The sequence below is a fragment of the Phodopus roborovskii genome, unplaced genomic scaffold (assembly GCF_943737965.1).
Source record: "Phodopus roborovskii unplaced genomic scaffold, PHOROB, whole genome shotgun sequence".
In the NCBI taxonomy this organism is placed as follows: Eukaryota; Metazoa; Chordata; class Mammalia; order Rodentia; family Cricetidae; genus Phodopus; species Phodopus roborovskii.
This window is the reverse complement of record NW_026125711.1, coordinates 1,109,628-1,134,870: the sequence shown is the minus strand read 5'-3', so window position 1 is coordinate 1,134,870 and position 25,243 is coordinate 1,109,628. Positions and strand designations below refer to the sequence as shown.

The 25,243-nt window shown below is 39.3% G+C and overlaps 1 protein-coding gene across 1 annotated transcript; it reads left to right on the top strand.

Annotated features, from left to right (window-relative positions):
* Positions 1-11,898: 11,898 nt before the first annotated feature.
* On the top strand, positions 11,899-17,981 carry Bmp15 (bone morphogenetic protein 15). Its single transcript, XM_051178540.1, has 2 exons — positions 11,899-12,520; positions 16,856-17,981. The coding sequence occupies exons 1-2, from the start codon at positions 12,199-12,201 to the stop codon at positions 17,710-17,712; spliced, it is 1,179 nt and encodes a 392-aa protein (XP_051034497.1). The 5' UTR covers positions 11,899-12,198; the 3' UTR covers positions 17,713-17,981.
* The last annotated feature ends 7,262 nt before the right edge of the window (positions 17,982-25,243 follow it).

Here is a 25,243-nt window from a genome sequence, read left to right as displayed (position 1 = left end):
TAGATTGGCTTGGTTTTGTTACAGTGATTAACATCAGTTCTGAGCAAAATGATACTATTAAGCTGTTTGCCATCAGCTGCCTCCTAGTTCTAATTTCTGTATCTAATTTCAGTCTTTATCAGGAGAATCTCTTGATCAAGAAAAGAAAATGCTTATGGAGTAAGATCTAAGCATAGGCTAGCAGGAATGATGGTTCAATTCAGTAAGGACTTCGGTGATTAAGTGAAATCTCCAGTTCTTCAATGAGGATACCTAGCCACTTTGTGATTGGGTTTGAGGCTTGTTATGTGAGAGAGACCATAGGCCTGATACTATAAACCTGGTTAAAAGCCATGTGGGGAAGTCCTAGGCCCAAGAAGGAAAACACTACTGATGATTCCTAAAATTAACATATTGTCAAACTGTTTCAAAATATTTATGTTTTTATTCATAGACTATTGTGGTTCTCAGCCTAGGCCAGTGAAGCCCCCTTTTGCAAATGATTACAATTAATGTAGACTCATATATGGTCAAAGTGCTGAGAATAAGTAATTCATTAGTACCAAGTCTTAAATGAGACATCTTTATTGCCTGTACCCCAACAACCAGGGAACATCTGTTGTGCAATGTTTTACTCTTTTGACTTTTCCATGGGCCCACCACCAAGCACACAAATAAATCACACATGGAGTATTATTCTTAGTTATGAATGCCCGGTCTTAGCTTGTCTTCTTTCTAGCCAGATTTTCTTAAATTATCCCATCTACATTTTCCCTCTGGGCTCTTATCTTTCTTCTATATATCTTACTTTCCTTCTTACTCCATGGCTGGCTGGGTGGCTGGGCCCTGATAGCCTCCTCTCTTTGCTCTCTCCTTTCTCCTCCTTCCTTGTTTTTCCCTTCTACATATCCTCTCTGTCTGCCAGCCCTGCCTTGCTATTGGCCGTTCAGCTCTTTATTAGGTGTTTTAGACAGGCAAAGAATCACACCTTCAGAGAGTTAAAAAATGCATTATAAACAAAAGTCACACACCTTAAAATAATATTCTATCTCAAATATCATAGAAGAAAGAACAGAAAGAATGTTGGATTCAAAGTATAGCTAAGCATGGCATGCAACTTGATCATCTACATATGATATTGACATTGTAAACATGAACATACAGCACTGACAAATACCTACACTATATCAATCTCCATGAATGGACGACACATCCATAAAGTCCTGTCCATTCCTGAGAAGCTAATGATTGTTAACAGTTGCTAGAAGCAGGGGAGGGGGCTATCATTTTTCTCTGATGGCATAGCCATTGGGGAACTAAGTGGGAAAAAGAAGAAGGGGTTCAGAGGGACAGAAGGAGAGTCAGCAAAGAGTAATGAGTGGTAAATATGATCACAATACATTGCACATCTACAAGGTACTAAAAATAGATAAAAATAAAAATACTGTTCTTCAGCTTTTCAAAATAAACTTCTATATCACAAAGTACCTCTCAAAATGTGCCAAGAAATAGAGGTAATTGTATTCATTTATTTATTTAGCAAAATTTGTTGACCACATTAACTGGTCATTTAAGAAAAATAAACAGCACGAGAAACAGTGGAGGGGGCAACATTAAAGGAGGTCTTGCTTGTTTCAAAGACTGTTAATAATTTGGCTTGAATGTATTGCAAGATGCAACTGTAGACACAAAAGTAAGGAGGCCAGAGAGAGTTATGGGCCAGATGAGAAAGGGCCTTGTTTGTTATTTTGAGGAGCGTGCAACTGTGTCTTAAAAAATAGATGAAGACAATTGAAATATGTTAAAAAGGAATGCAACATAATTAGATTTTTGTTTTAGAAAGGATATTTCAGTATTTCAGTAGTCAGATGTTGCATAAAACTAGGGACATTATTTAGATATCATCACAATGAAAGACAAGTTATAGGGAAAATATTCTTATCAGATAAGTGGAACCACCACATTAACAAATACATCCTTAAGTTAGATTATCAATGCCTCAATACTAAATACAATTATCAGTAGTTACCATTTACTTCTGTAAACAGTTAAATAAAAAACATTTCTTTAGAAAACATGGTTATTTCTATAGCTTCTGGGATAATCGCTCTCCTGGCTTTTCTCCTGTATCTTTGGTCCTCTTCCTTTTTTTAATATTAGACTGGTATAATTTAGTCAGTAAAGTACCTGCCACATACCCACATAAAAAAGAGTACAGTGGTTTATGTCTACCTGGGAAGGTGAAGACATGTGGGGCCAGTCAGACTATCACTAGGTTCAGTGATAGATCATGTCTGGAAAATAATAAGGTTGAGAGCAATGAGGAGACACCCAACATTGACCTCTGGCCTACTTGAATGCACACAAACATGCATGTGCATGCACATATGCACACATTCACATGATTGTGTACATTCACCATTCACACACAGGAAAAAGTAAAATGAAAAAGCTAAGTATGATGACAAATACTTGTAATCTCAGCTACATTGGAGGCTCAGGCAAGAACATCACTGTTGAAGCTAGACTGATACCTATAGAAACATGATGGATGGCAATAAAAGACCTGTCTAGAATTTCACACAGGGCTTTCTCATTTTAGCAGTCTATACTTTCTAAAAGTGAACCCAACAAATTTCCATGTCTTCAATACACATGTATATGCCAACAACTTGCAGTTTTGTATTCCTAGATTTCTCATCTTTCTTTTTTTGTTTACTCAGATATTTTTAAAATATTTTTTCTTATTTTACATATCGTTCCCAGTTCCCTCTCCCTCCCATCTTTCCATACCCCCCTCAGACTCCCATCCACTCCCCAGGGAGAGTGAGGCCTTCAATGAATGATCATCAAAGTTTCTTCAATCATTTGGGGTAGGGCCCTACCCCGTGTCTCCAGGCTAAGGGAGTGTTCCTCCATTGTGAATAGGCTCTTGAAGTCCGTTCCTTCACTAGGGATGCATCCTGGTCCCATTGAAGAGGTACCATAGACTTCCTAGCCCTCCTAACTGAGACCCACATTGAGGGGGTCTGGTTCGGTCCTATGCTGGTTTCCCAGCTATCAGTCTGGTGTTCATGAGCTCCCCCTTATTCAGGTCAGGTGTTTCTGTGGGTTTCTCCAGTCTGGTCTTGACCCCTTTGCTCATCATTCCTCTCTCTCTCTACAACTGGATTTCAGGAGTTCAGCTCAGTGTTTAGCTGTGGGTGTCTGATTCTGCTTCCATCAGCTACTGGATGAAGGCTCTAGGATAATATATAAGGTAGTCATCAATCTCATTATTGGAGAAGGGCATTAAAGATACACTCTGAGCTATTGCTTAGATTGTTGGTTGGGGTCATCCCTGTAGGTCTCTGGACATTTCCCTACTGCCAAATTTCTCTTTAAATCTATAATGGCTCCTTCTATTATGCTATCTCTTTTCTTGCTCTCCTCTATTCTTTGCCTAACTCAACCTTCCTGCTCCCTCATGCCCACCTCTCCCATCCTCTTCTCCCCTTCTCTTTCTCCTTACTCCCTCTCCCCACCTTCCCTGCTTCCAATGTGCTCAGGAGATCTTGGTCCTTTCCCCCTCTGTGAGTGACTATGTATGTCTCTCTTAGGGTCCTCCTCGTTTCCTAGCTTCTCTGGCAGCATGGATTGTAGGTTGTTGATCCATTGTTCTATGTCTAAAATCCACATATGAATGAGTACATACCATGTTCGTCTTTTTGTGACTGGATTAATGCACTCAGGATGGTTTCTTCAAGTTCCATCCATTTGCCTGCAAGTTTCAAGATTCCATTGTTTTCTTCCACTGAGTAGTACTCCATTGTGTAAATGTACCTTATTTTCTTTATCCATTCTTCAGTTATGGGGCTGCTTCTTGGACATAACACCAGTAGCACAAACACTGAGATCAACAATTAATAAACAGGACCCCCTGAAACTGAGAAGCTTCTGTAAGGCAAAGGACACAGTCAACAAGACAAAATGGAAGCCCACAGAATGGGAAAAGATATTCACCAACCCCACATCTGACAGAGAACTGATCTCCAAAATATACAAAGAACTCAAGAAGCTAGTCACCAAAACACCAAATAATCCAATTTAAAAAGTAAAGAACTAAATAGAGAATTCTCAATGAAGGAATCTAAAATGGCTGAAAGACACGTAATAAAGTGCTCAACATTCTTAGCTCAGGGAAATGCAAATCAAAACAACATTGCGATACCATCTTGCTCCTTTCAGAATGTCTAACATAAAAAACACCAATGACAGCTTATGTTGGAGAGGATGTGGAGAAAGGGCAACACTCCTCCACTGCTGGTGGGAGTGCAAACTTGTACAGTCACTTTGGAAATCAGTATGGCAGTTCCTTAGATTTCTTTTCTATCATTCAAAATGATATCTACAATCCCCCATTTGTCATTCTTTTGAATTCATCATGTTCCTAATCAAACTAATTCTCTCATTTTCTGTCCACATTATGTTCTCTAACTGATCTAATACACTAACAAGGACTACTCATCTTCCATTACACCATACCAGTTTTGAATCTTTAGTTTGATCCCTACTGTACTCTCCAGCCTAGACATGTGTTTTAAGCTCATGCTGAACTTGTCTTCTTTCCCCTTGGGTTTCCCAGGTCTATTTTTGTCTCAGAGTCTTTATGTTGTTGTATCATCTGTTTGGAACATTTTTTTTTCTAAAATCTTTATCTGCTGAGCTTCTCTGTAACTTTCATGACTTATATATCATGTTTTCCAGTGTAACTTTCTGGACTCATCTGACAAAATTGTGTCTTCCATACTACTTCCCTTCTCTACTGCTTGATGTTCCCATATCAGCCCATGAATTTCCTCTACACTGCTCTAGCACAATTTTAAAGATTTAATTGTTTTTGGAATGCAACTTACGTCCTCTAGAAGGGAAACATATTCTCATAACCACTGAGCCATCTCTCCAGCCCTTACCATGATTTTAAATATTTATGAGATGATTTATATATTGTCTTTATGCCCTGGACTCTTAACTCCACAAGGATAGAAACACTATTAATACTGTTCTTGTCTGTGTTCCCAACACAGAAAATTGACACATAGCAATTAATAAAAATTCTTTCACTGAATATATATGCTCTCATATATATACATATATATTACTCACACACACACACATATATATATACATATACATATATATATATATATATATATGGCATATGTTTTCTAAAACATGTACTTCTCTGTTAAAGAGGGAATGCTGTTCTGAGTTTGGGGGTCAGCTTTAGTGTCTACTGAGTGCATATTCTGAAAGACTGACACCTACGATGATCTCAACCACATTCTTATTTTCATCTCCCATGATGCACATGAGTAGCATACTTCCTTGTTCTCAGTTTGTCCTCTGGTTTCTCTTTAATATTTCCACAGGGAGAAAAAAACAGGAAGAGAAAACAGATAAGCACAATAAAATACCATCTTCTGCGAATCTAAAAGACTTGAAGTCTACTTAAGAGATTTGTCTCAAGTTTAAGTTTGTCTCCAAGTCTACAAAACTCATTTATCTGGAGCTAATTCAGTTGTTGATAAATTTGTTTTCGCCTTCAACTTCCACTTACAATGTGCCTGAGTGCGTGCTTGTGTGTGTGTGTGTGTGTGTGTGTGTGTGTGTGTGCGTGCATGTGTGCACACATGTATGCATGTACGTGCGTGCATGTACGTGTGTGCAGATGGGGACTGAGCTTTCATTACAGTTTAACCTCTGAGCCCAAGATTGAAAAGCTGAGATAAGGGATCTATGACTCCAAACCTCATGACACTCAGTTGTTATGTCCCAGATATTCTGGCTCCCAGGTCCACGCATGTCTTACAGGAAGTATTTTTTTTTTTCCAGAGTAGTAGGTGAAGGGAACACTTAGGGTCAGTGAAAGAGAAACAAGTTTGTCAATTTTGTTCCAGTCATAGGAAGTAAAAAGCAAGATAGAGGCATCTTCAGCCTTATCTAATTCAGTAGGATAGAATCAAGGATTTGTCTACAGCAAGAGAGTGACCATTCTAAATGTCTCATTATTGTGCTATTGGTCCCAAGAGTTTTATTTAAGTCTAAGGTCCCAAGTGCTTGCTAAGCTCAAGGTCTTTTCTTTTTAAACACCAAACTTGATATTGGATTTAGAGAGAAAGACAAGGCTTTATTGTAAATTTGCCACTGAATGCTGAGTCCTTGAGGAGCATACTTTTTTTTTTTAATTTAAAGAGCTGAAGACAATGACAGAAATAGACATATCAAGGTAGATGGGAATATGCCCATGAGGTCTCAATCCTACTTCAGTTTAGTAAGAATGTGGTCTTCAGGCTAAAAAAGGCTTGTGAAATGTCTATTTCCTACTCTTGGGATCAGTACATGCATGGAAAAGGAGTACATGGTTTCTGTGGGACCTCTAGAACCTTTAGACATGGTAAGGGTTACAAAGAGTTATTCATACCAGAAATGAAGATCCCCCCACCAAAAGCATTAAAAGCAATGGTGACATGTGATTGCTTCTGTTTTTTCTACTTCAAAACTCAAGAGCTTTCCCTCAGAAAAATTTACCTTTTCAACAAGAATTCTTCCATAGATCCATCATATAAGAATTTTACTAAGCACATACAAAGGTAAATGATAAGTACAATATTGGACTTCACAGAATTTACCTCTTAGCACTATGTTTTGGAACCTCTGTGGAACTGCCTTTTTACGAAGCTGAGTTTCTTTATTGCCAAATGCACATTAGCAGATTCTAAAGTAGCCACAAGGTTCAAGGAGGGGAGACTTGAAATCAGCTTCCCATGAGTCTAAATCTTAATAGATACCACTCTTCAGCAGTGTGTAGCTTTGGCCACCTTACCCTTTCTGATTCTCAAGCTTTCCATCTCTAAATGAAACTGGTATTGAATCGACAGAGTTTGCATGATTACATGAAAGGATGTAGGTTCCAAATCAATAAATATTTTTGTAAAACATACAATACTCTGTTGTTTGGGATGCATTTTTAAAATTTAAGCACAATCTAGGAAATGATTTGCCAAGAAATGAAAGCAGTAATCTGAGGAAAAGTCATGGTGTTTCCTATCTGTGATATCCAGGTGCTAGCTTCTTGATAGAGAAACTCTTCAATCTTTGCATCTCCCACCTGGTCCCTGTGCTTTCTCATTGCCCGAGAGTGCTGCAGGTAGAGCCCTTGTCTGATTTATTTCTGCACTCTCAGAGTTGGGAATAATATCTAGAACACAGCATGTTTGTTACTTATATGAATCCATCCTCACAAGCGCCCTCTACAGTCATGCTATTAGTATCCTTACTATTAGATGAGGATCAGAGATTAAGTCAGTTGTCTTAAAAATATCTAGCAAGTGGTAAAAGTTGGAATTTGAATCTAAGGTCTCTTCCCATATATTTATTATATAGAAGAAGGTACTTGTTTGATAGTTATACAATGAATAGAGCTATGAAAACAAAGTATAATTGTGCAAAGAAAGGGCATCATCATACATGGGCACTGATTGGGAACAAATCTACCTTTTATAAGTATCAAGCTTTTTACTAATGTGTCTAATATATGTATAGTTTGAAAAAATTTGAACCCATAGTGCCCATTAAAGGTTACTGCTGCTTAAAAATTCTGTACAGTGACCCATTTTGTTGTGTGAAGAACCCCCCTTTTGTTGTGTCAATAATCACCTCCTAAATTCTCCCATTTATACAGTTAGTCTTTTCTCACATGTAGAGGGCTGGTGATACCCTTTAGTAGATCTTTTCCACTTGCCTACAATAGCCACCCTACCCTCCTAGAACTATAGGGCTAGAAAGACAGTTGGTGCCCTCTTCTGGGGATTTGGGGCAGTAGCATGCATTGAGCCATCAGAATGCATTTCTAGAAAAAGTCAGGTGAAATTCCTTCCTTTCCATTCAAACGATAAGGAGATTGGCTTCAGAGTCTTTTTCTGAAAACAAGATCATTGGCCTGTGCCAGATGGCAAAGGCTCACAATCACAGCTGTTTTGAAGGCTAGGGCAGGAATATAAATAAGGCCAACCTGAGGAACTTCGTTGAGATACCGTCATTTGGGGCAGGGATGCTTTTGAACATAGCTTATTTATTTATTTTTTTTAACAAAGTTAGTTCATGTTAATTATATATCCTTGTACAAATTACTAATCAGAAAATTGAAAGATTATATGGATTTTTTTTATAAAATTCAAGGTTTAGAAGTATTTAAAATTGTATACATGTGTCATTATTAAACATTTGCTTTGACAATATAATATAAAAAGTAATGTGAGCTGGGGCTAGAGCTTATTGGTGGAGTACTTGCCTGGAATATACAAATATCCTTAGTTAAATTTCCAATGCTTGGGTGGAAACACTGTGCCTTAGTTAAATTTCCAATGCTTGGGGGGGGGGGAACACTGTGTCTCCTGATGCTGTAGTGAAGAAAATTAGATTTCTGGTAAACCTTTCTGTTTGAAACAGTGTCTCAGTTATGTAGCCAAGATTGCCCTGGAACCTGTACTCTTTTACATCATCTAGCTGACTTCTGGGTTTATAAGAGTGAGGGCACCATACCTAGCCATTTTTAAGCGTTGGAAGGACTCCACCAATGTATTTTCTTCAGTAAGGTACACTTTACATATACTTTAAGGCTATTAATGATAGTCACCATGTATCAAAGATTAACTAGTTGCTAGATACTTTATATAAATTCTCATTTATATAAACATTATTTAAATCACATCAAATCCTGACAATACCAATGTAAAATGAATAAAACAGATGGAGAAAGACTAAGCAACAGCCCCAAAATGGAAGAGCCAGGAGTTAAAGCCTTGGTGATTCTCGTTTCAGTATAATATAGTCTCTTTTTCTACATTTTTTTTTTTTTTGCTCCCACATCAGAATTCCTACAAAAAAAAAAGTCATGGAGATGTTCATTCTCTTTTCATATTTTTAAAATTATTTTTTCTTATTTTACATATTGATCCCAGTTCCCTCTCCCTCCCTCCCATGCTCCCAAGTCCCAACTTCCAGGAGGGATCAACAAAATCTGTCAAGTCATTTGGAGTAGAGACTAGGCCCTCCCTCCTGCCTCTAGGTTAGGGGAGTATCTATCCCTCCGTGGGGAATGGGTTCACAAAGTCCTTTCCTGCACCAGGGATATATCCTGGTTCCACTGTCAGAGGTATTCTTGACTGATAGAATTTCCATATAAGACTGAAGCATCAAAGAAAATCATGATCAAAACCCTACATGGACCTTTGCTAGTTGACCTCACTCATGTTATTATATGGAACACAATATATGATGATATATAGTTTATTTAAAGGCAAGGGTCAAATAGTAAAGAAAATATTAGCAAGAAAGAGAAGTAGTTTAGACAGGAAAGAGGCCATGACTAGTGGCACAGATCTGTGAAGTAGACTGAAGCAGGGAGACCACAAGTTCAAGGCCTGCCTGGATAACAGAGTGAGTTCAAGGTAAGTGTGAGCAACTTAGTGAGACCCTTGTCTCACAATTGAAAGGTGGCCTGGGATGTAAGTCAGAGGTAGAGTTCTTGCCTAACATTTGTCAAGCCCAAATTCAATTCTCATACCACAGAAAAAAATGAGAGGGGAAAGTGGGAGGGTACTGAAGGCTGAGGGGGCTTGTTGGCTATCCCTGGAAAGCCCAGGAAGCTGGGATAAATCCATCAGACTAAGCCTAAGCTTAACAAAGCATGTATCATAGATCACAGATAATGAAAACTGCCCTACACTTGGAACTTTGTTCCAGACACTCTTGTGTTTTAAATACATTAATTTCATTAGTCCTCACAAAATTTCAGTTTACCTCTCAGAAAATTGAGAGAATGATGTCTATGTGAAATTGGAGGTAAAGAGAAAGTGAGTAAATTGCCCAAAACAAGCTAACAAGTGGTGGACTTGGAAATTGCCATTCAAAATATAAAAGAAAGGTGAGAGTATAGATATTGAAAGAATTGGGTGCTATGCTAAAGGATGTCTCACAGGGATTACTATGGCAAAAGGATAAAAGTCTACAGTGTTACCCCATTGCATATAGGCATTCCTGTAAACAAACATGTTAAGGGCTAGATTGTTAACCAAGAGAAATTAATTTGCATGCTGCACGTACTAAGCACCACTAAAGCCAAGTTATGTTCTTGAAATTTCCGAAGACAAATAAATGCCCAGTAATAGAAGCCACTGATGTCTATCAACAGCTGAATAGATAAAATGTGATATACCTGTGAGAACACACACACACGTGGGTTGTATGTAGCCATAAAGACAGCAATGAAGGGGCTGGAAAGATAGCTTAGTGCTTAATAGTATGCACCACTCTTACAGAGGAATTCCATTCAATTCCCAGCAACTATGTTGCAGGTTTCACAGCCTCCTGGGACTTTTACTGGTGTCTGTGAGCCCATGTACTCACCAGTGCACAATTTAAAATAATTTTTTGAAATACAAAAAAGAGCAAAAGTATGTCATTTGGAGGAAAATAGATTGAACTAGAGAACAAGATAGTAGGAGAAATAAGCCAGACTTTAATGTCAATTTTTTTCTCATATGTAGCATATAGAAAGAGATGAAGAGGCAGGGAAATAAGTCAGGGTAATGAGGGAAAATGGAAAGTGAACTGTCACCTTTTGTCCATGATATGAAAGCCTGGGGCAGACTATTTGCTGGAGGAGAGAGTACAAGAGAAATTCATGGGGGTGCATATGAGCAAAGTACAGTAATATTCATATATGAAATAATATAATGAAACCCATTATTTTGTATGCTATCCGAGAACAAAAGCAAAGAAAAAAAATAAGTAGAAAGCGAAAGAGCAAGGAACCTGTGTTCAACTGAAAGTTCAGCCTGCTCTATGGAGAGAAAAGCATATTTGAGGAGGAAACCTGTGCTGCTCTCTGAATTCATGGCATAATAGGTTTCAAAAATGATGAAACCTCTGAAATCTGGTATGTAAAACTCAAACAGGAAAAAAAAAGCAAAGGTCAGTATCTTTCATGATACTTTTGCCTGTTTATAGATAGTCCCACAAATCAGGCCTTACCCATCGAACTCAAGTCTTGACCTCATACCTTTTGTTCTCACCAAATCTCCAACCAACCTGGGTGAGAGCTAGTCTATAACCTACCATCTTTCAACAGAACTGTTACTCAGGGAAGCTTAAACCAAGTGGCCCAGCCTTGTTGCCTCCCATTAGGAATCTAGGTGAGACAAGCTCCCCCAAATTCACCTTCCATTACCTTGGGGTTCTCAGAAGAAACCTACTCACCACTTACCATGGTAAACCAACAAATTCCAAGTTGGTGTTCTCAAACTTAACTCTATATTACAATCACCTGTGAGCTGAAAACCTCCTCGTGGGCTGGTAACATTCCAGACCCAAAAGAGAAGAATCCCCAGGAATGATACTCAGGCCAGTAGGCTCTGACCAGCTGACTCCAACGTACAACCAGGATTGCAAACCACTGCCAAGAACTCTTCTTGAAGCTCAAGTAGCCACACTCACACAATGGTTTTCACACTCTAGTGTTTGTAGGGACCTCTTGAAGCACCTACTGAGACCTTACCCACAGAGAGTTTGTGTTTGACTGGATCCAGGAGAATACATTCTTTTTTTCTTGTTTTGTTTTATCACCTATTTATTTATTTATTTACACCCTGACCACTAATCATCCTAGGTAGTTCATTTCAGCACAAGCCAGTGGCAAATATTTCTGTGAGATGCTTCACTAACAGGTATAGAAGTTCGATGGGAATAGGAGGCCTCTGTCTCTTTAAGGCCTGATTGAGGGATTGCCTTTAAATCTGTGGTAGCACGGGGCTAAGGCTGTTTCCTTTTAACCTATTAGATTGGGTGCAATCCAGGTTCTTGGAATGAGCCTCTCCTCGTAGGTTCCTTTAGCCTGTCTGAGAAGTTCTGTGTGGTTCCCACCAATGGAGAGTGGGTAGGGCATGCTGCCTTGTCCCACTTGCTGTTTGTTTGTTTTTGTGCCAAGAAGCCTAGTCAGGAGACTTGCTTTGGCCCAGAGGATTCTCCCACAGGAAGCAAGAGAGGGTCTGCCAGCCGGCTTTTCTTTTGATTTCCTGCCCTGTCTTTGGTGTTTGTTAAACCAGGATGTGGAAGAGGTCAGAGTGATGTCCTTTGGACTTGAGTAGGAATCTGTTGACAAGCACCAAGCTTTTCAAGATGGCCCTTCTCACAATTCTTAGAATTATTCTTTGGGGAATGGTGATTTTTATGGAACACAGGGTTCAAATGGTAAAGGCAGGATGGCCCTCCATTACCCTCCCTGCCGACGACCCAACATTGCCCTTGAATCTGGATCTTGCAAAAGAAGCCCCTGGCAAGGACATAAAGCCACGGCCCCAAGGATATCCCCTGAGGTATATGCTAAAGTTATACCAGCGTTCCGCTGACCTGCATGGGCATCCTAGGGAGAACCGCACGATTGGAGCTAAAATGGTGAGGCTGGTAAAGCCCTCAGCCAATGCAGCAAGGCCTCTCAGAGGTGAGTTCTTGTGGCCCTACAATCCTTCAGAGAACAGAATAGGGGAAATGTATAGACAGAAAGGAGGCTTGGTGTGTTGCCATTGATTAGTGAGCAGATTTGGTCAAGTTTGGCTTTCAAAGGGTTGGAAGCTTATGCAAAGCTGTTTCCAAGCCTATTTCCCACTTGAGCTATAAGAGAAAAAATTGCCTTGGTTCCTACTGAACAACCTTCCTGGGCCATAGGACAGATAAATAGAGTATGAACCCCTGTATTTTGTAAGTTGTCATACTTCTTAAACTAATTAAATACCCAGCTGCATTCTTTTGGGAGGGCTATTTATGTGGTTGGTTGCTCTTTGAAGGCAGACTATAAGATAATGAGCTAGGAAAACTTGTGTGGCCTCAGACAGACAGAAACAAGCTATCATCTGAAAGTCAACATGCATGACCCAGTGACCTCACTGTTACTATATTTAATTCTAAAGACAGCCAATTCCATTTGTTGTCATGGGGCAATGAGCATAATTTTTTTAAAGATAAGAAAAAATAAGGCATAGAGATGTTAAGTAACTTACAAATGTCCCCCAGACACTGGCTGGCAGAGATGAGATTGAAACCCTAGACCATCTGATTTTAAATGCACTATACAGATATCCTTACACCAAGCACTTTTATTACTTGGTTCACATTACCTTTTTGGGACTTTGGTACCATGGGATCAAGTGTATTTATTTGTCCACATTATGCTCTATTCTGTTTGAGTATTTGAATTGGATACTGTTCCTAGTCTCCTGAAGTAAAGGTAGCCATCAACTTCAATGAGTTCCTAGGAACTATGAAATCAGGATGGGGTTTACATTACTCTCTAAGATACCAATGGACAGGATTCACACTCTTTCAAAGATCCAAGTAAAATAACTGATATTTTCCTATGAGCTTATTGTGTATCAGGCACTGCAAAAATTACTTTGCAAATGCTATGAGAGTATTACTTAATACTATGAGAGGAGGTGATGGTATAGTCACTTATAGGTGATCAAACTGAAACTCTAATGTCACACAGCTAGTAATGGATAGAGCCAGATGTCAAACAGGCTCTGAAACCTCATTGTCTATAATCTTAATTACCATACCATGATGAACCCTCAGTAGTAGATTTTTATTGTGCACAAGTTGCTGTGTTTAGGTGTGTGTGTGTGTGTGTGTGTGTGTTGCTTCCCTAGCCTCTAGGACTTCCTAGTATTGAATAATGGATAGACAATCACATAATGATATTATGAGTACTTTGAAGAATGACTCACTGCTCAGAATGAGGGAAGCAGGGACATTAGGAAGCCTCAAAGAAGAGACACTATTTGAGAAGGAAGTAAAGAGAGTTTGCATGTAGACAATGAGGTGCACCATTTAGGGAAGAAAAATGGTGTGGTGGTGGAGATTAATTCAGCAAATGGTATTTCACTGCTGACTGCTATGCATACAGATGTGATTAAGACAAATATAGCACTTGCTCTCATAGAACACATGTTCTTATGGGGGGAGATAAATTAGCAAACTGTTAAATAATTGCAACTTGTGGCAAGTTAAATGCCTTGCAGTAGTGAGTAGTAAAACCACCTCTTTCTGTAGGGGTGTGTGGAGGAGATAGCTTTGAAGAAGTGATATTTGAGCTGAGGTCTATAACAAGCTATAACTGATGAAACTGGGGAAAACCTGATTTAGGCAGAAGAAATTTGTAAATGCTTAAAGGGCACAGACAAGCATATCCCACTTGAAGAAGGGAAAGAATAGTGGGGCTGAGTCTTGTGGGAAATGGCAGGAACTGAGACTTTTTAGAGGCAAGGACTTGCAGGCCTTGAGAAAGGATCTGTGTTCATTAATAAGTGTGGCAGAAAGCTGAACAAGTCAAGGGTGATGGAATGGATGCCTCGGACTGCAGGGATCCTGGGCTGACTGTGGGACAACTGGCATCTAGGGCCTATACAAGGATCCAGAAGTTCAGTCACACAGGATGTATGAGTCATCCCTTCCCTTGAAAAGTCTTCACAGACCCTTCCTGGCTCAGGTTCTCAGCAGCCCCACCCTGCTTCAGGAAACATGTGATGTCAAGGTCTGAAAGGAAAGGGCAGTTCCTCAGCAGACAGCCCACTAGAGGTTTGGGTGGGATTCCTTTGTAGGGTGGGGCAGGTGTATGGGTGGGCCTCTTGGAAAAAAATGTGAGAGGAGAATGTGGGACAACTTGAGGAAACAAGTACCAGGGTAGCTTGGGTCTTCTTCCCTAGAACCAAGGCTACTGCAAACCTGAGGGTGTGTTAGGTATGAGCTAGAAAGGGAACCTGTGAAAATATTTTGAACACCAAGATATTAAAGGGCTTGTTTGTTGAAAGTGACTGTCCCCTTGGAGAATTTTAGGCTTGCACCTTCAGTGGAAAAGGAAGGTTAGGTGAATAATACATGAACACACTAAGATATTCCAACACAACAGAAGGCCTTACCCGCTGGCTGTTTTCTAGTATACTCTTAACCTGCACCAGGAAAAGGAGAAGTTCAGAGCTCTTTAGACAGAAGCTTCCACTATTGATTTACTTTTGGAAATAGAAATTTGTTTTTAACAATATATTCTGATCATGGTTTGGCCACAGGGTGTCAGCACTATGATTTGGATTTAGAGCTTTTAAACCTAGGTTGCATGCAGTTTGGGCAGGGTTTTGTTTTGTTTTGTTTTTTATTACTTTTTCATTTCACTTTATTTTGTTTTTGTTTTTGTTTTTTTGAGATAGTGTTTCTCTTTGTAGGCTTGGTTGTCCTGGAATTCCCTCTGTAAACCAGGCTGGTCTAAAACTCAGAGATCCATCTGCCTCTGCTTCCCAAGTGCTGGGATTAAAGGTGTGGGCCACCACCTGGCAGGGTTTTTTTTTGTTTGTTTGTTTGTTTGTTTTGTTTTGTTTTCCAATAAGACTATTCATGTAATCAAGTTTCTTACCTAAACAATATCCAGAGGCATGGTTGTGAAATGAATGGGGTAAACCAGAAGGAACAGGAGAGACTGAACTGGATGAAAACATTCAGAAACAGTTCTTGAAGTTGGTGGAAGGCAGAGAAACAAAGATGGTTAAGCACTCAGTGTACTGATAGGTTCTTCATAGCAGCCATAGCACCCAATATTAGATTCACCACCCAAAAAACTACATCTGTATAGTGATGTGACATGGGAATCCTTTCTTCATATATGTGTGTTTTGATAGCTTTCTTAATTGGTCACCTTTAATAGTCAACTAATAGTATAATTCGTCTTCAACACATACATACAAAATACTTCTATATTTGAGTTTTCACTGTCAACATTGTAATTTAAGAAAAGCTGGACAAAGCAGCCTTACAGACTACAGCCAGGATTTCTGAATCTTCTTCGAATCCCCAATGACAGCGCCCCTTACCAGCAGGAAGTAGTTTGGAAAGAACAGCGCCCAAATTCCCAAATATTGTCTGTAAATGTTTGTTTTCATTTAAATGGACTTGGTTATATAAAATAAATAAATAAAAAAGAAAAGAAAAGTGGGTCTATAGAGAAAGATGCCATGGGACAGAGTTCAAGCAGAATAGTTTTGTATAAGGGAAAAGGACCATAAAAAGGGGAAAGGAGAGGGGAAGACAGTCCTCTGGGGATAGGAGCAGTGGGGGAGAGGCAGAAAGAGGGCCAGAAACAGAGGGGGAGAGAAAGACAGAGAGAGGTGGAGAGAAAGACAGAGAGAGGGAGAGAGAAAAAGACAGAGGGGGAGAGAAAGAGACAGACAGGGGGAGAGAAAGAGACAGACAGGGGCAGAGAAAGAGAGGGATGGGAGGTGGGCAAGGCCCTTTTAAAGAGGAACATAGTGAATATGCACAGGTGCATACTCTCAGTGGCTGCAGCTGAAGTTGTATTTTGTCAGAACCTCAAGGACAGGCCAGTACAGATACGCTAATACTAACAAATAGTCCAAAAATAAGATGGATTTATGCTTAATATCAGTAGACTTGGGTTCAGATCTTCAACTTAGCAGGTGCTGGCTGCATGCATGCTTCTTTTTCAGTTCAGGGTAGAGGATCCAGGACCTTTGCTCAGGTGTCCTTTGATGGCTTCTATAAGCCTCATGCCATTATCTACAAAACAGTGATAATAACTATTAAATAAGAATGTTGTAAATTAAAGGATCTTTGTATGTACTAGTAAATGCTCAATAAATGATAGAATGAATTATATCTTGAATTAATTTCAGGGCTATTTTCAACTATCAGTTTACATTCAGTGGTTTTATAAGGATGTCCAGGTGGAAGATAAGACATTAACAGTGGATCCTGTTCTTTCACATTTGTGCAGGTCCCCGGCATGTACAGATCCTGGACTTTCCTCTAACATCAAACCAGGTAGCATACCAACTAATCAGAGCCACTGTGGTTTACCGCCATCAACTTCATCTAGTTCATTACCATCTCTCCTGCCACGTGGAACCTTGGGTCCCAAAATGCCTGCCCAACCACTTTCCTTCTTCAGAAGCACCTTCCTCAAAGTCATCTCCAGTGTCTAAAGCTTGGACAGAAGTGGATATTACACACTGTATTCAGCAGAGGCTCTGGAATCGCAAGGGCCGGAGGGTCCTTCGCCTCCGCTTCATGTGTCAGCAGCAAAAAGGCAGTGAGGTTCTTGAGTTCCAGTGGCATGGTATCTCATCCTTGGATGTCGCCTTCTTGCTGCTCTATTTCAATGACACTGACAGGGGTGTACAGACTAAAATTCTTACACAAGGCCAAGAGGAGTTAACTGATAGGGAATCTTCTGTTCTCATGCGGAGTGCCCGGCAAGCATGCAGTATTGCATCTGATGTCCCTTGTCACTCTAAGGAACATGATGGGTCTATAAATAACCAGTGTTCCCTCCACCCTTACAAGGTCAGCTTCCATCAACTGGGCTGGGATCACTGGATCATTGCTCCCCGTCTCTACACTCCAAATTACTGTAGAGGATTCTGCAGTCGTGTGCTACCCTATGGTCTCAATTCACCCAACCATGCCATTATTCAGAGCCTCGTGAATGAATTGGTGAATCACAGTGTACCTCAGCCTTCCTGTGTCCCTTATAAGTTTCTCCCTATGAGCATTCTTCTGGTTGAGGCAAATGGGAGTATCTTGTATAAGGAGTATGAGGGTATGATTGCCCAGTCCTGCACATGTAGATAACAATGAAGTTGTAGCTATTTCAGATTTCCTAAGAAAGTGGAGAAGATAAAGAAAGCATTATTGGTGTTGAACCTGACATTGATCTACCAAGTCTACAGCTTCCATTCCTTATCTTAAAAAAAAAGATTGTGCTTATGCTTAAAATATAAGTGTACTTTAAATTCTATATAAATGTTAGGATCACATCTTAATATTTTTTTTAAAAAAAGTAATTTAAAATACCACAAAATAGTTATCTTTAGCATTATTTAAAGCCTTTCCTTCATTTGTGAACTTGTAAAATAGTTTTCTGGCACTGGTAGCATAGCATGGATCAGTGTGATTTTATTAGTCAGAGACCTCAGTGCTTGGACAAGATGCTTTACCAGAGATGTGCTATTATGTCATTTTTATAGTGACTTTGGAAAAACAACACTGGTCCATGGTAGTATAACATTGGGAGTCCTGAAGTTGACTTCATTCTGGGCTCACCTGTTTTGTGTGTCCAGCTGGGCTCTTCTGGGCATGGGTCTCTGGAAGGACAAAGTTGCTGCTTGGGAAGAAGTATAGATATCTCTCTCTCTCTCTGGGACTAAACTCCTTGAGTTTCTCTCCCTTTTGTGATGCTGAGGATAGTGAGCAAGTGCTCTACCACTGTGATCTATTCCCAGCCCAGCTTGACTCTATAATCCTGTAGTATAACTGTTGGGACAATATTACAAATCAATAATACCTTTCTTGTTAAAGAGAATCTTGAATGCTTTGGAGATTGGGAGAGATTGGATAGAAGGAATTTATGTCTTTTGTTCTCTATAGCTATGATCCAGACATCTACCCTAGTCTCTGAGGAACAGGGCCAGAGATGGTTCTGAATTTGCTCTCCAGGCAGCACTACTAGTAAGCAGATCTCATTGATATGCCTGTTAGAGAAACACATTGTGTCTCGGTACTTGGATAGCTATTGACTAGTCTTCTCACCATTCTCAGTGGGATAGGACTGGACTAAAGGGTGAGGGTATGTGCTAGCTACTGTTAATTCCAATCTATTTCTTTACATTTATCATAAACTCAGTAAATTGTTAATTAACCCCTTCCCAGTGGTTGATTCTGACTGGACTGAATATCTGGGGATCTATTCCTTAGCATCATTTTGTTCACATATCTACTTAGAAATCAATTCAGGCTTTACTATTCATCTCTTCAGTATTGTCATGACAACCCAGTTTAAAGTAGCTGTGTATTCTCTCTTCTCATAGCACAGTATGCTTTCCCTTAATGTGCTGTAGTGATATTGTCTTCACTGAAAAGTTGGAGCTCCCTTTGAAGGTTTTACTTGTCTCATGACTATCTTCTGAGTGACCAGAGCTGAAGACCTAGAAAATCCTTTAATGAGCACAAAGTTGACATTGTTTTTGTGTGTGTGACGTGGAATACCACACTATTTATATATTTGTATGTTTATATATTTTCTTAAAGAATAAATGTAACATGTGTACTTTGCATATAAAATATAGTGATTTCAAAACTGTTAAATTTACAAAAGATTATGAAAGCTATGTTATTATGTAAGGTGGTTTGGGAAATCATGATGTTATGAGCTGAACTGTGAGAAAAATTTTGCTTCCCATTTATTTCTTTAGCATTCCTAGGACAGGCATAAACACCCAACAAACCTGAAAATGTACCTTGGCTATGGGACTGAGTCCAGAGTTCAACCTCTTGGCATTCTTTGGGGTTTTCAGGAAGAAAAACAAAAAACAAAACAAAAAAAAAACCTCTGACTCTTATGACTTCTGGAAAGCTTTGAAACTTATGGGGAATTCATGATTAGTTGTCTCTATTATGCTTTGAGTAGTCAAATTAGCCAAGGAAAATATTGGCAGGATGGTGTCATTTGTCAATGGTGTTATGGTTTTCCCGTTGGAAAAAAATGTATTGATTCAATTGAGCACCTTTTCACGTCTAAAGTAAAACACATGCCTTAAATCTTCCTCTGAGAGAAAGGAGAAAGGCTCATGAGTGAGGAGGAACATTACTTAGTTTGGAGTAAAAATTAGAAAGAAAAGTCTACCTTCTTTCCCAGAACAACAAAATAGGCTATATAATCTAAAGTATGGGAACTAAAGCAATCAGCATTTAAGCTTGCTTCTGACTCTGGGCTTTGTTGAATTTATCTTTCTTCTTCTTCCTTCTTCCTTCCTCCTTTCTCCTTCCTCCTTCCTCCTTCTTCCTTCTTCTTCCTTCCTTCCTTCCTTCTTCCTTCCTTCCTTCTTCCTTCCTTTTTCCTTCCTTCCTTCTTCCTTTCTTCTTCTTCTTTCTTCTTTCTTCTTCTTCTCTGGAACCAGCATAGGTCCGAACCAGGCCCCCTGAACGTGGGTGTGAGTTGGGAGGCCAGGGTAGCCTATAGGGCCTCTGGCAGTGGATTCCGGTATTTATCCCTAGTGCACAAATATGCTTTGGGAGCCCATTCCCTGTGGAGAGATACTCTTTCAGCTTAGATACCCTTTGGGAGGAGTGGACAGGGGGTGGTCTCGGGAGGGAGATGGGGACAGGAGGAAGGGTGGGAGGGAGAACTGTGAAATATAAAATGGAATTTAAAAAATAAAAACATAGATTCTTGCTGGGCAGTGGTAGTGCATGCCTTTGATACCAGGAGGCAGAGTCAGGCAGATTTCTGAGATCAAGGCTGGCCTTATCTACAGAGCACGTTCTAGGACAGACAGGGCAACATGGAGAAACCCTTTATATTTGTCTCTATATTTGTTCCCATCTGCTGCATGAGCAAGCTTCTCTGATGATGGCTGAATGGGGCACTGTTCTATGAGTATAGCAGATTTCATTAGAACTCAATATATCTCTATGTGGCAGTTTTTTGTTGTTTTGCTTTATTGTTAGTTTTTTGTTTGGTTGGGGTTTCTTTTTGTTTTATTTATTTTAGATTAGCAGTATTTGGTCTTACCCTATGTCCCTGGGCTATCTAGTCTCAGGTTCTTGGTAACCCAAGTAGTGTTAGTATGGGTTCCATCTCATGGAATGGGCCTTAAGTCAAATCAGATATTGGTTTTGTGACTGGCTTTGTGTTTATGCTACTCTTTTGGTAGCCTTCAAAATACCTTCCTGTACCAAAGACACTGGAAAATGTGGGTCACAGCTTTATGTAGGTACCAGCTATACTTCTTATGTTCAATGATCTGTGTTGGTGTTGTCTTTAGCAAAGCGGCCTTGATGTTACTTCATATAGAGGAACCTGTCTTGGCAAAAGCATGGTTTGGTTGGAAGTTCCCATGGGACCTTCTTTAGTCAACAATTCAATTAGATATAACCCAATCCTGGTGCTGGAAACTTCATTTGGTGACAACAGATGTCCAGTTAACACTTTGTCTCCCCATTATTTGGTGATTTCGTTTAGATTGCCTTCTCTCTCTCTTTTGTTGTTGGTTTTTTTTTCTGATAATTTTATATTTAAATTAGAAACAAGATTGTTTTACATGTCAGTCCCAGTTCCTGCACTCTCCATTCCTCCTTTGTTCCCCCAACCCCCATCCCATCCCCTTTCTGCTCTCCAGGGAGGGTGAGGCCTTCCATGGGGAGTCTTCAAAGTCTGTCACATCATTTGGAGCAACGCCTAGGCCCTCCCTCATGTGTCTAGGCTAGAGGGCCTTCTTATATATTTTAGGAAGTTTCTACTTTTTTCTTTTGTTCAAACTACCATTCAAATTCCCATTAACTTTACCTACTTCCCCCTGTTTTCTCTCCCTCAATCCCTTCTCTCTTTCCCTCCCTACTTGATCTTCCCATTCCAGCACCCCCATCCATCCATTTTTATCTATTCTATTCCCATTACTTAACAAGACACATTATTCCTATGTTCCCTGTTGACATATGTTCCCTCTATAGCTACCCTCTGTGCTTTCACAGATTGTAGCTTGGATATCATTTACTTAACAGCTAATATGCACATATAAGGGAGTGCATACCATATTTTTCTTTCTGAGTATGGGTTACCTCACTCAGGATGATTTATTTCTTTTTAGTTTATCTATTTCCTGTGAGTTTCATGATTTATTTTTTAATGGCTGAGAACATTTCATGTGTAATTGTACCACATTTTCTTTATCCATTTTGTTGTTGTTGTTGTTCTACAAGAAGTCTTTATTTCAATTTACTTTGATTTCAAATGGAGCAAATGAGTTTCAAAATGTTTCATGGTTTTGATCACTGGGTTAACTTGATATTATCCAATTTCCTCACCCATAGAATTTATTTATTTTTAATTTCATTTTACATTCTAACCACAGTTCTCCCTCCCACCCTTTATCCTGTCTGCCACCTCTTCCCAGCCCACCCCCCCATTCACTCCTCCCAAAGGTGTAAGGGCTTCCATGAGGAGTCAACAAAGTCTAGCAAGCCCCTCTACTCTGTATTAAGGCTGAACATGGCATCCCACCATACGGAATGGGCTTCAACAAGCTAGTTCATACACCAGGGATAGATCCTATTGTCAGGGGCCCCTCAGATAGTCTAACTTCCTCCCATATTCAGATGACATTGTTGGGCCCTGGGAGGCTCCACAGTTTTCAGTCTTGACTTCATGAATTATCATGAGCTTGGTTCAGCTGTCTGTAGATTTCCCCTTGACCATCCTTACTCATATACCCTCCTCCCTCTCTTTGACTAGATTCCAAGAGCATGGCCCGGTGCTTGGTTGTGGATCTCTGCATCTGGTTCCATCAATTACTGGATGAAGGCTCTATGATGACAGTTGTGGTATTCACCAAATCTTATTACAGGGAAATACCAGTTCATACATCCTCTCCACCACTGCTAGGAGTCTTAGCTGGAGTTATCCTTGTGGATTCCTGGGAATTTGCCTAGCACCAGGTTTCTCCCTTACCTCATAATGGCTTCCATTATGAAGATGTCTCTTTCATTGCTCTCCCACTCTGTCCCTCCCCAACTTGACCATTCCATTCCCTCATATTCTCATCTCCCCTCCCCTTTACTGTCCCTAGTTTACCCAGGAGATCTCATCTGATTTCCCTTCCCAGAGTAATCCATGTGTCCCTCTTACATGTGTCCTCCTTGTTACCTAGCTTCCTGTAGCTATGGATTATAGTTTTATTATCCTTTGCTTTACATCTAATATTCACTTTTGAATGTATACATACCCTGTGTTTATCTTTCTGAGTCTGGGTTACCACACTCAAGATGTCCCCTACCTCCGGTTCCATCCATTTGGCAGCAAATTTCATGATATCCTTGTTTATTACAGCTGAGTAATACTCTCTCTCTCTCTCTCTCTCTCTCTCTCTCTCATATATATATATATATATATATATATATATATATATATATATATCACATTTTCTTTATCCATTCTTTGGTTGAGGGGCATCTAGGCTGTTTCCGGATTCTGTTATTACAAATTATGCTGCCATGAACATTTTTGAGCAAGTGTCCTTGTGGTATGATTTAGCATCCTTTGGATATATGCCTTAGAGTGGTATTACTGGGTCTTGCAGGAGATTGATTCCCAATTTTTTAAGAAACAGCCATACTCATTTCCAGCATCTAGGTTGTTTCAAATTTCTGGCTCTTATAAATACAGCAGCAAGAAACAAGTTTCTTGTTTAACAAGTGTCTTTAGAGTAAGATAAAACAATCATTGTGTATATTCCCAAGAGTAGTATAGATGTATCTTGAGGTAGATTGATTCTTATCTTAGGAACTGCTACCATGATTTCTATAGTGACTGTACAAATTTGCAGTCCCACCTGCAATGGATGAGTTTTGCTCCACATCCTCTCCAGCATGAGTTGTCACTTGTTTTATCGATCTTAGCCATTCTGAAATGTAACATGAATTCTCAAAGTAAGTTTTGGTTTGCATTTCCCTGATGGCTATGGGTGTTTCTTGGTGTTTTGAGTTTCCTCATTGGAAAACTCTGTTTAAATCTCTACCCCATTTTAAAATTGGATTATTTTTCTTGATATCTAATTTTTTGTGTTATATATATATTTAATATTAGCCTCCTATAAGCTGATGCTTTGTCTGAATGACTCTGTTCTTTGCTGTGTAGAACTTCTCAATTTCATGAGGTCTCATTTATTGATTGTTGATCTTAGTTTCTATGCTAATGGTGTTCTGTTCAGAAAATCTTTTCCTGTGTCAATGAGTCCAAGGCTATTCCCCATTTTCTGTTTCACCAGGTTCAGTGTATCTGGTTTTTTGTTGAGGTCTTTGATCCATTTGAACTTAGGTTTTGTTCAGGGTGGTATGTATTTGCATTCTTCTACATGCTGATATCCAGTTTGACCGGCATCCTTTGTTGAAGATGATTTATTCAGTGTGTATTTCTGGCTTCTTTTATAAAAGTCAGGTGTCCATATCTGTGCAGATTTGTGTCTGGGTTTTGAATTTGATTCCATTGATCAATGTGTTTGTTGTTACTCCAATACCATGATGTTTTATTACTATAGTTCTGTAGTACAACTTGAAATCAAGCAGTTATTTTATTATCCAGGATTATTTTTTAGCTATCCTTGCTTTTTTATGTTTCCATATGAAGCTGAACATTGTCATTTCAACATCTCTGAAGAATTGTGTTGGGATTTTGGTGGGAATGGCATTGAATCTTTAGATTGCTTTTGATAGGATGGCCATTTTTACTGTTAATCCTACTGATCCATGAGTGTGGGAGATCTTTCCATATTCTGATATCATTTTCCATTGGTTTCCTCAATGACTTAAAGTTTAATCGTACAGGGTTTTCACTTGTTTGGTTAGAGCTATCCCAAAATATTTTAGATTGTTTGAGGCTATTGTGAAAGGTGTTGCTTCGCTGCTTTCTTTCTCAGTAGTTTAGTTTGACATTTGTATATAGGAGAGCTACTGCTTTTTGTGATTTAATTTTGTATCTACCTACATTGCTGAAAGTGTTTATCAGCTATAGGAGTTTCCCAGTGGAACTTTCCAGGCAACTTCTGTATATTATTGTATCATCTGCATATAGTGACAGTTTGACTTCTTCCTTTCCAATTTCTATCCCTTGATCTCCTTTAGTTGTCTTATTGCTCTAGGGAAGACTTCAAGTACTATATTGAATAGGTATGGAGAGAGTAAACAACCTTGTCTTGTTCCTGATTTTAGTGGGATTGTTTTGAGATTCTCTCCATTAAAGTTGATTTTGACTGTGGACTTAGTGTTCACTGCCTTTATTATGTTTAGGTATATCTCTTGTATCCCTAATCTCACCAGCTTTTATCATGAAGGGGGTTGAATTTTGTCAAAGGCCTTTGCTCTGTATAATGAGATGGTCATATGGTTTTTGTCTTTCAGTCTGCTTATATGGTAGATCACATTTATTGATGTATTTGAACAATGCCTGCATCACTGATGTGAAGCCTACTTGACCATGGTGGATGATCTTTTTGATGTGTTCTTGGATTCAGTTTGCAAGTATTTTATTGAGTACTTTTTCATCTGTGTTCATAAAGGAAATGGGTTTGTAATTCTCTTTATTGGTCTTATGAGGTTTGAGTGTCAGGGTAAC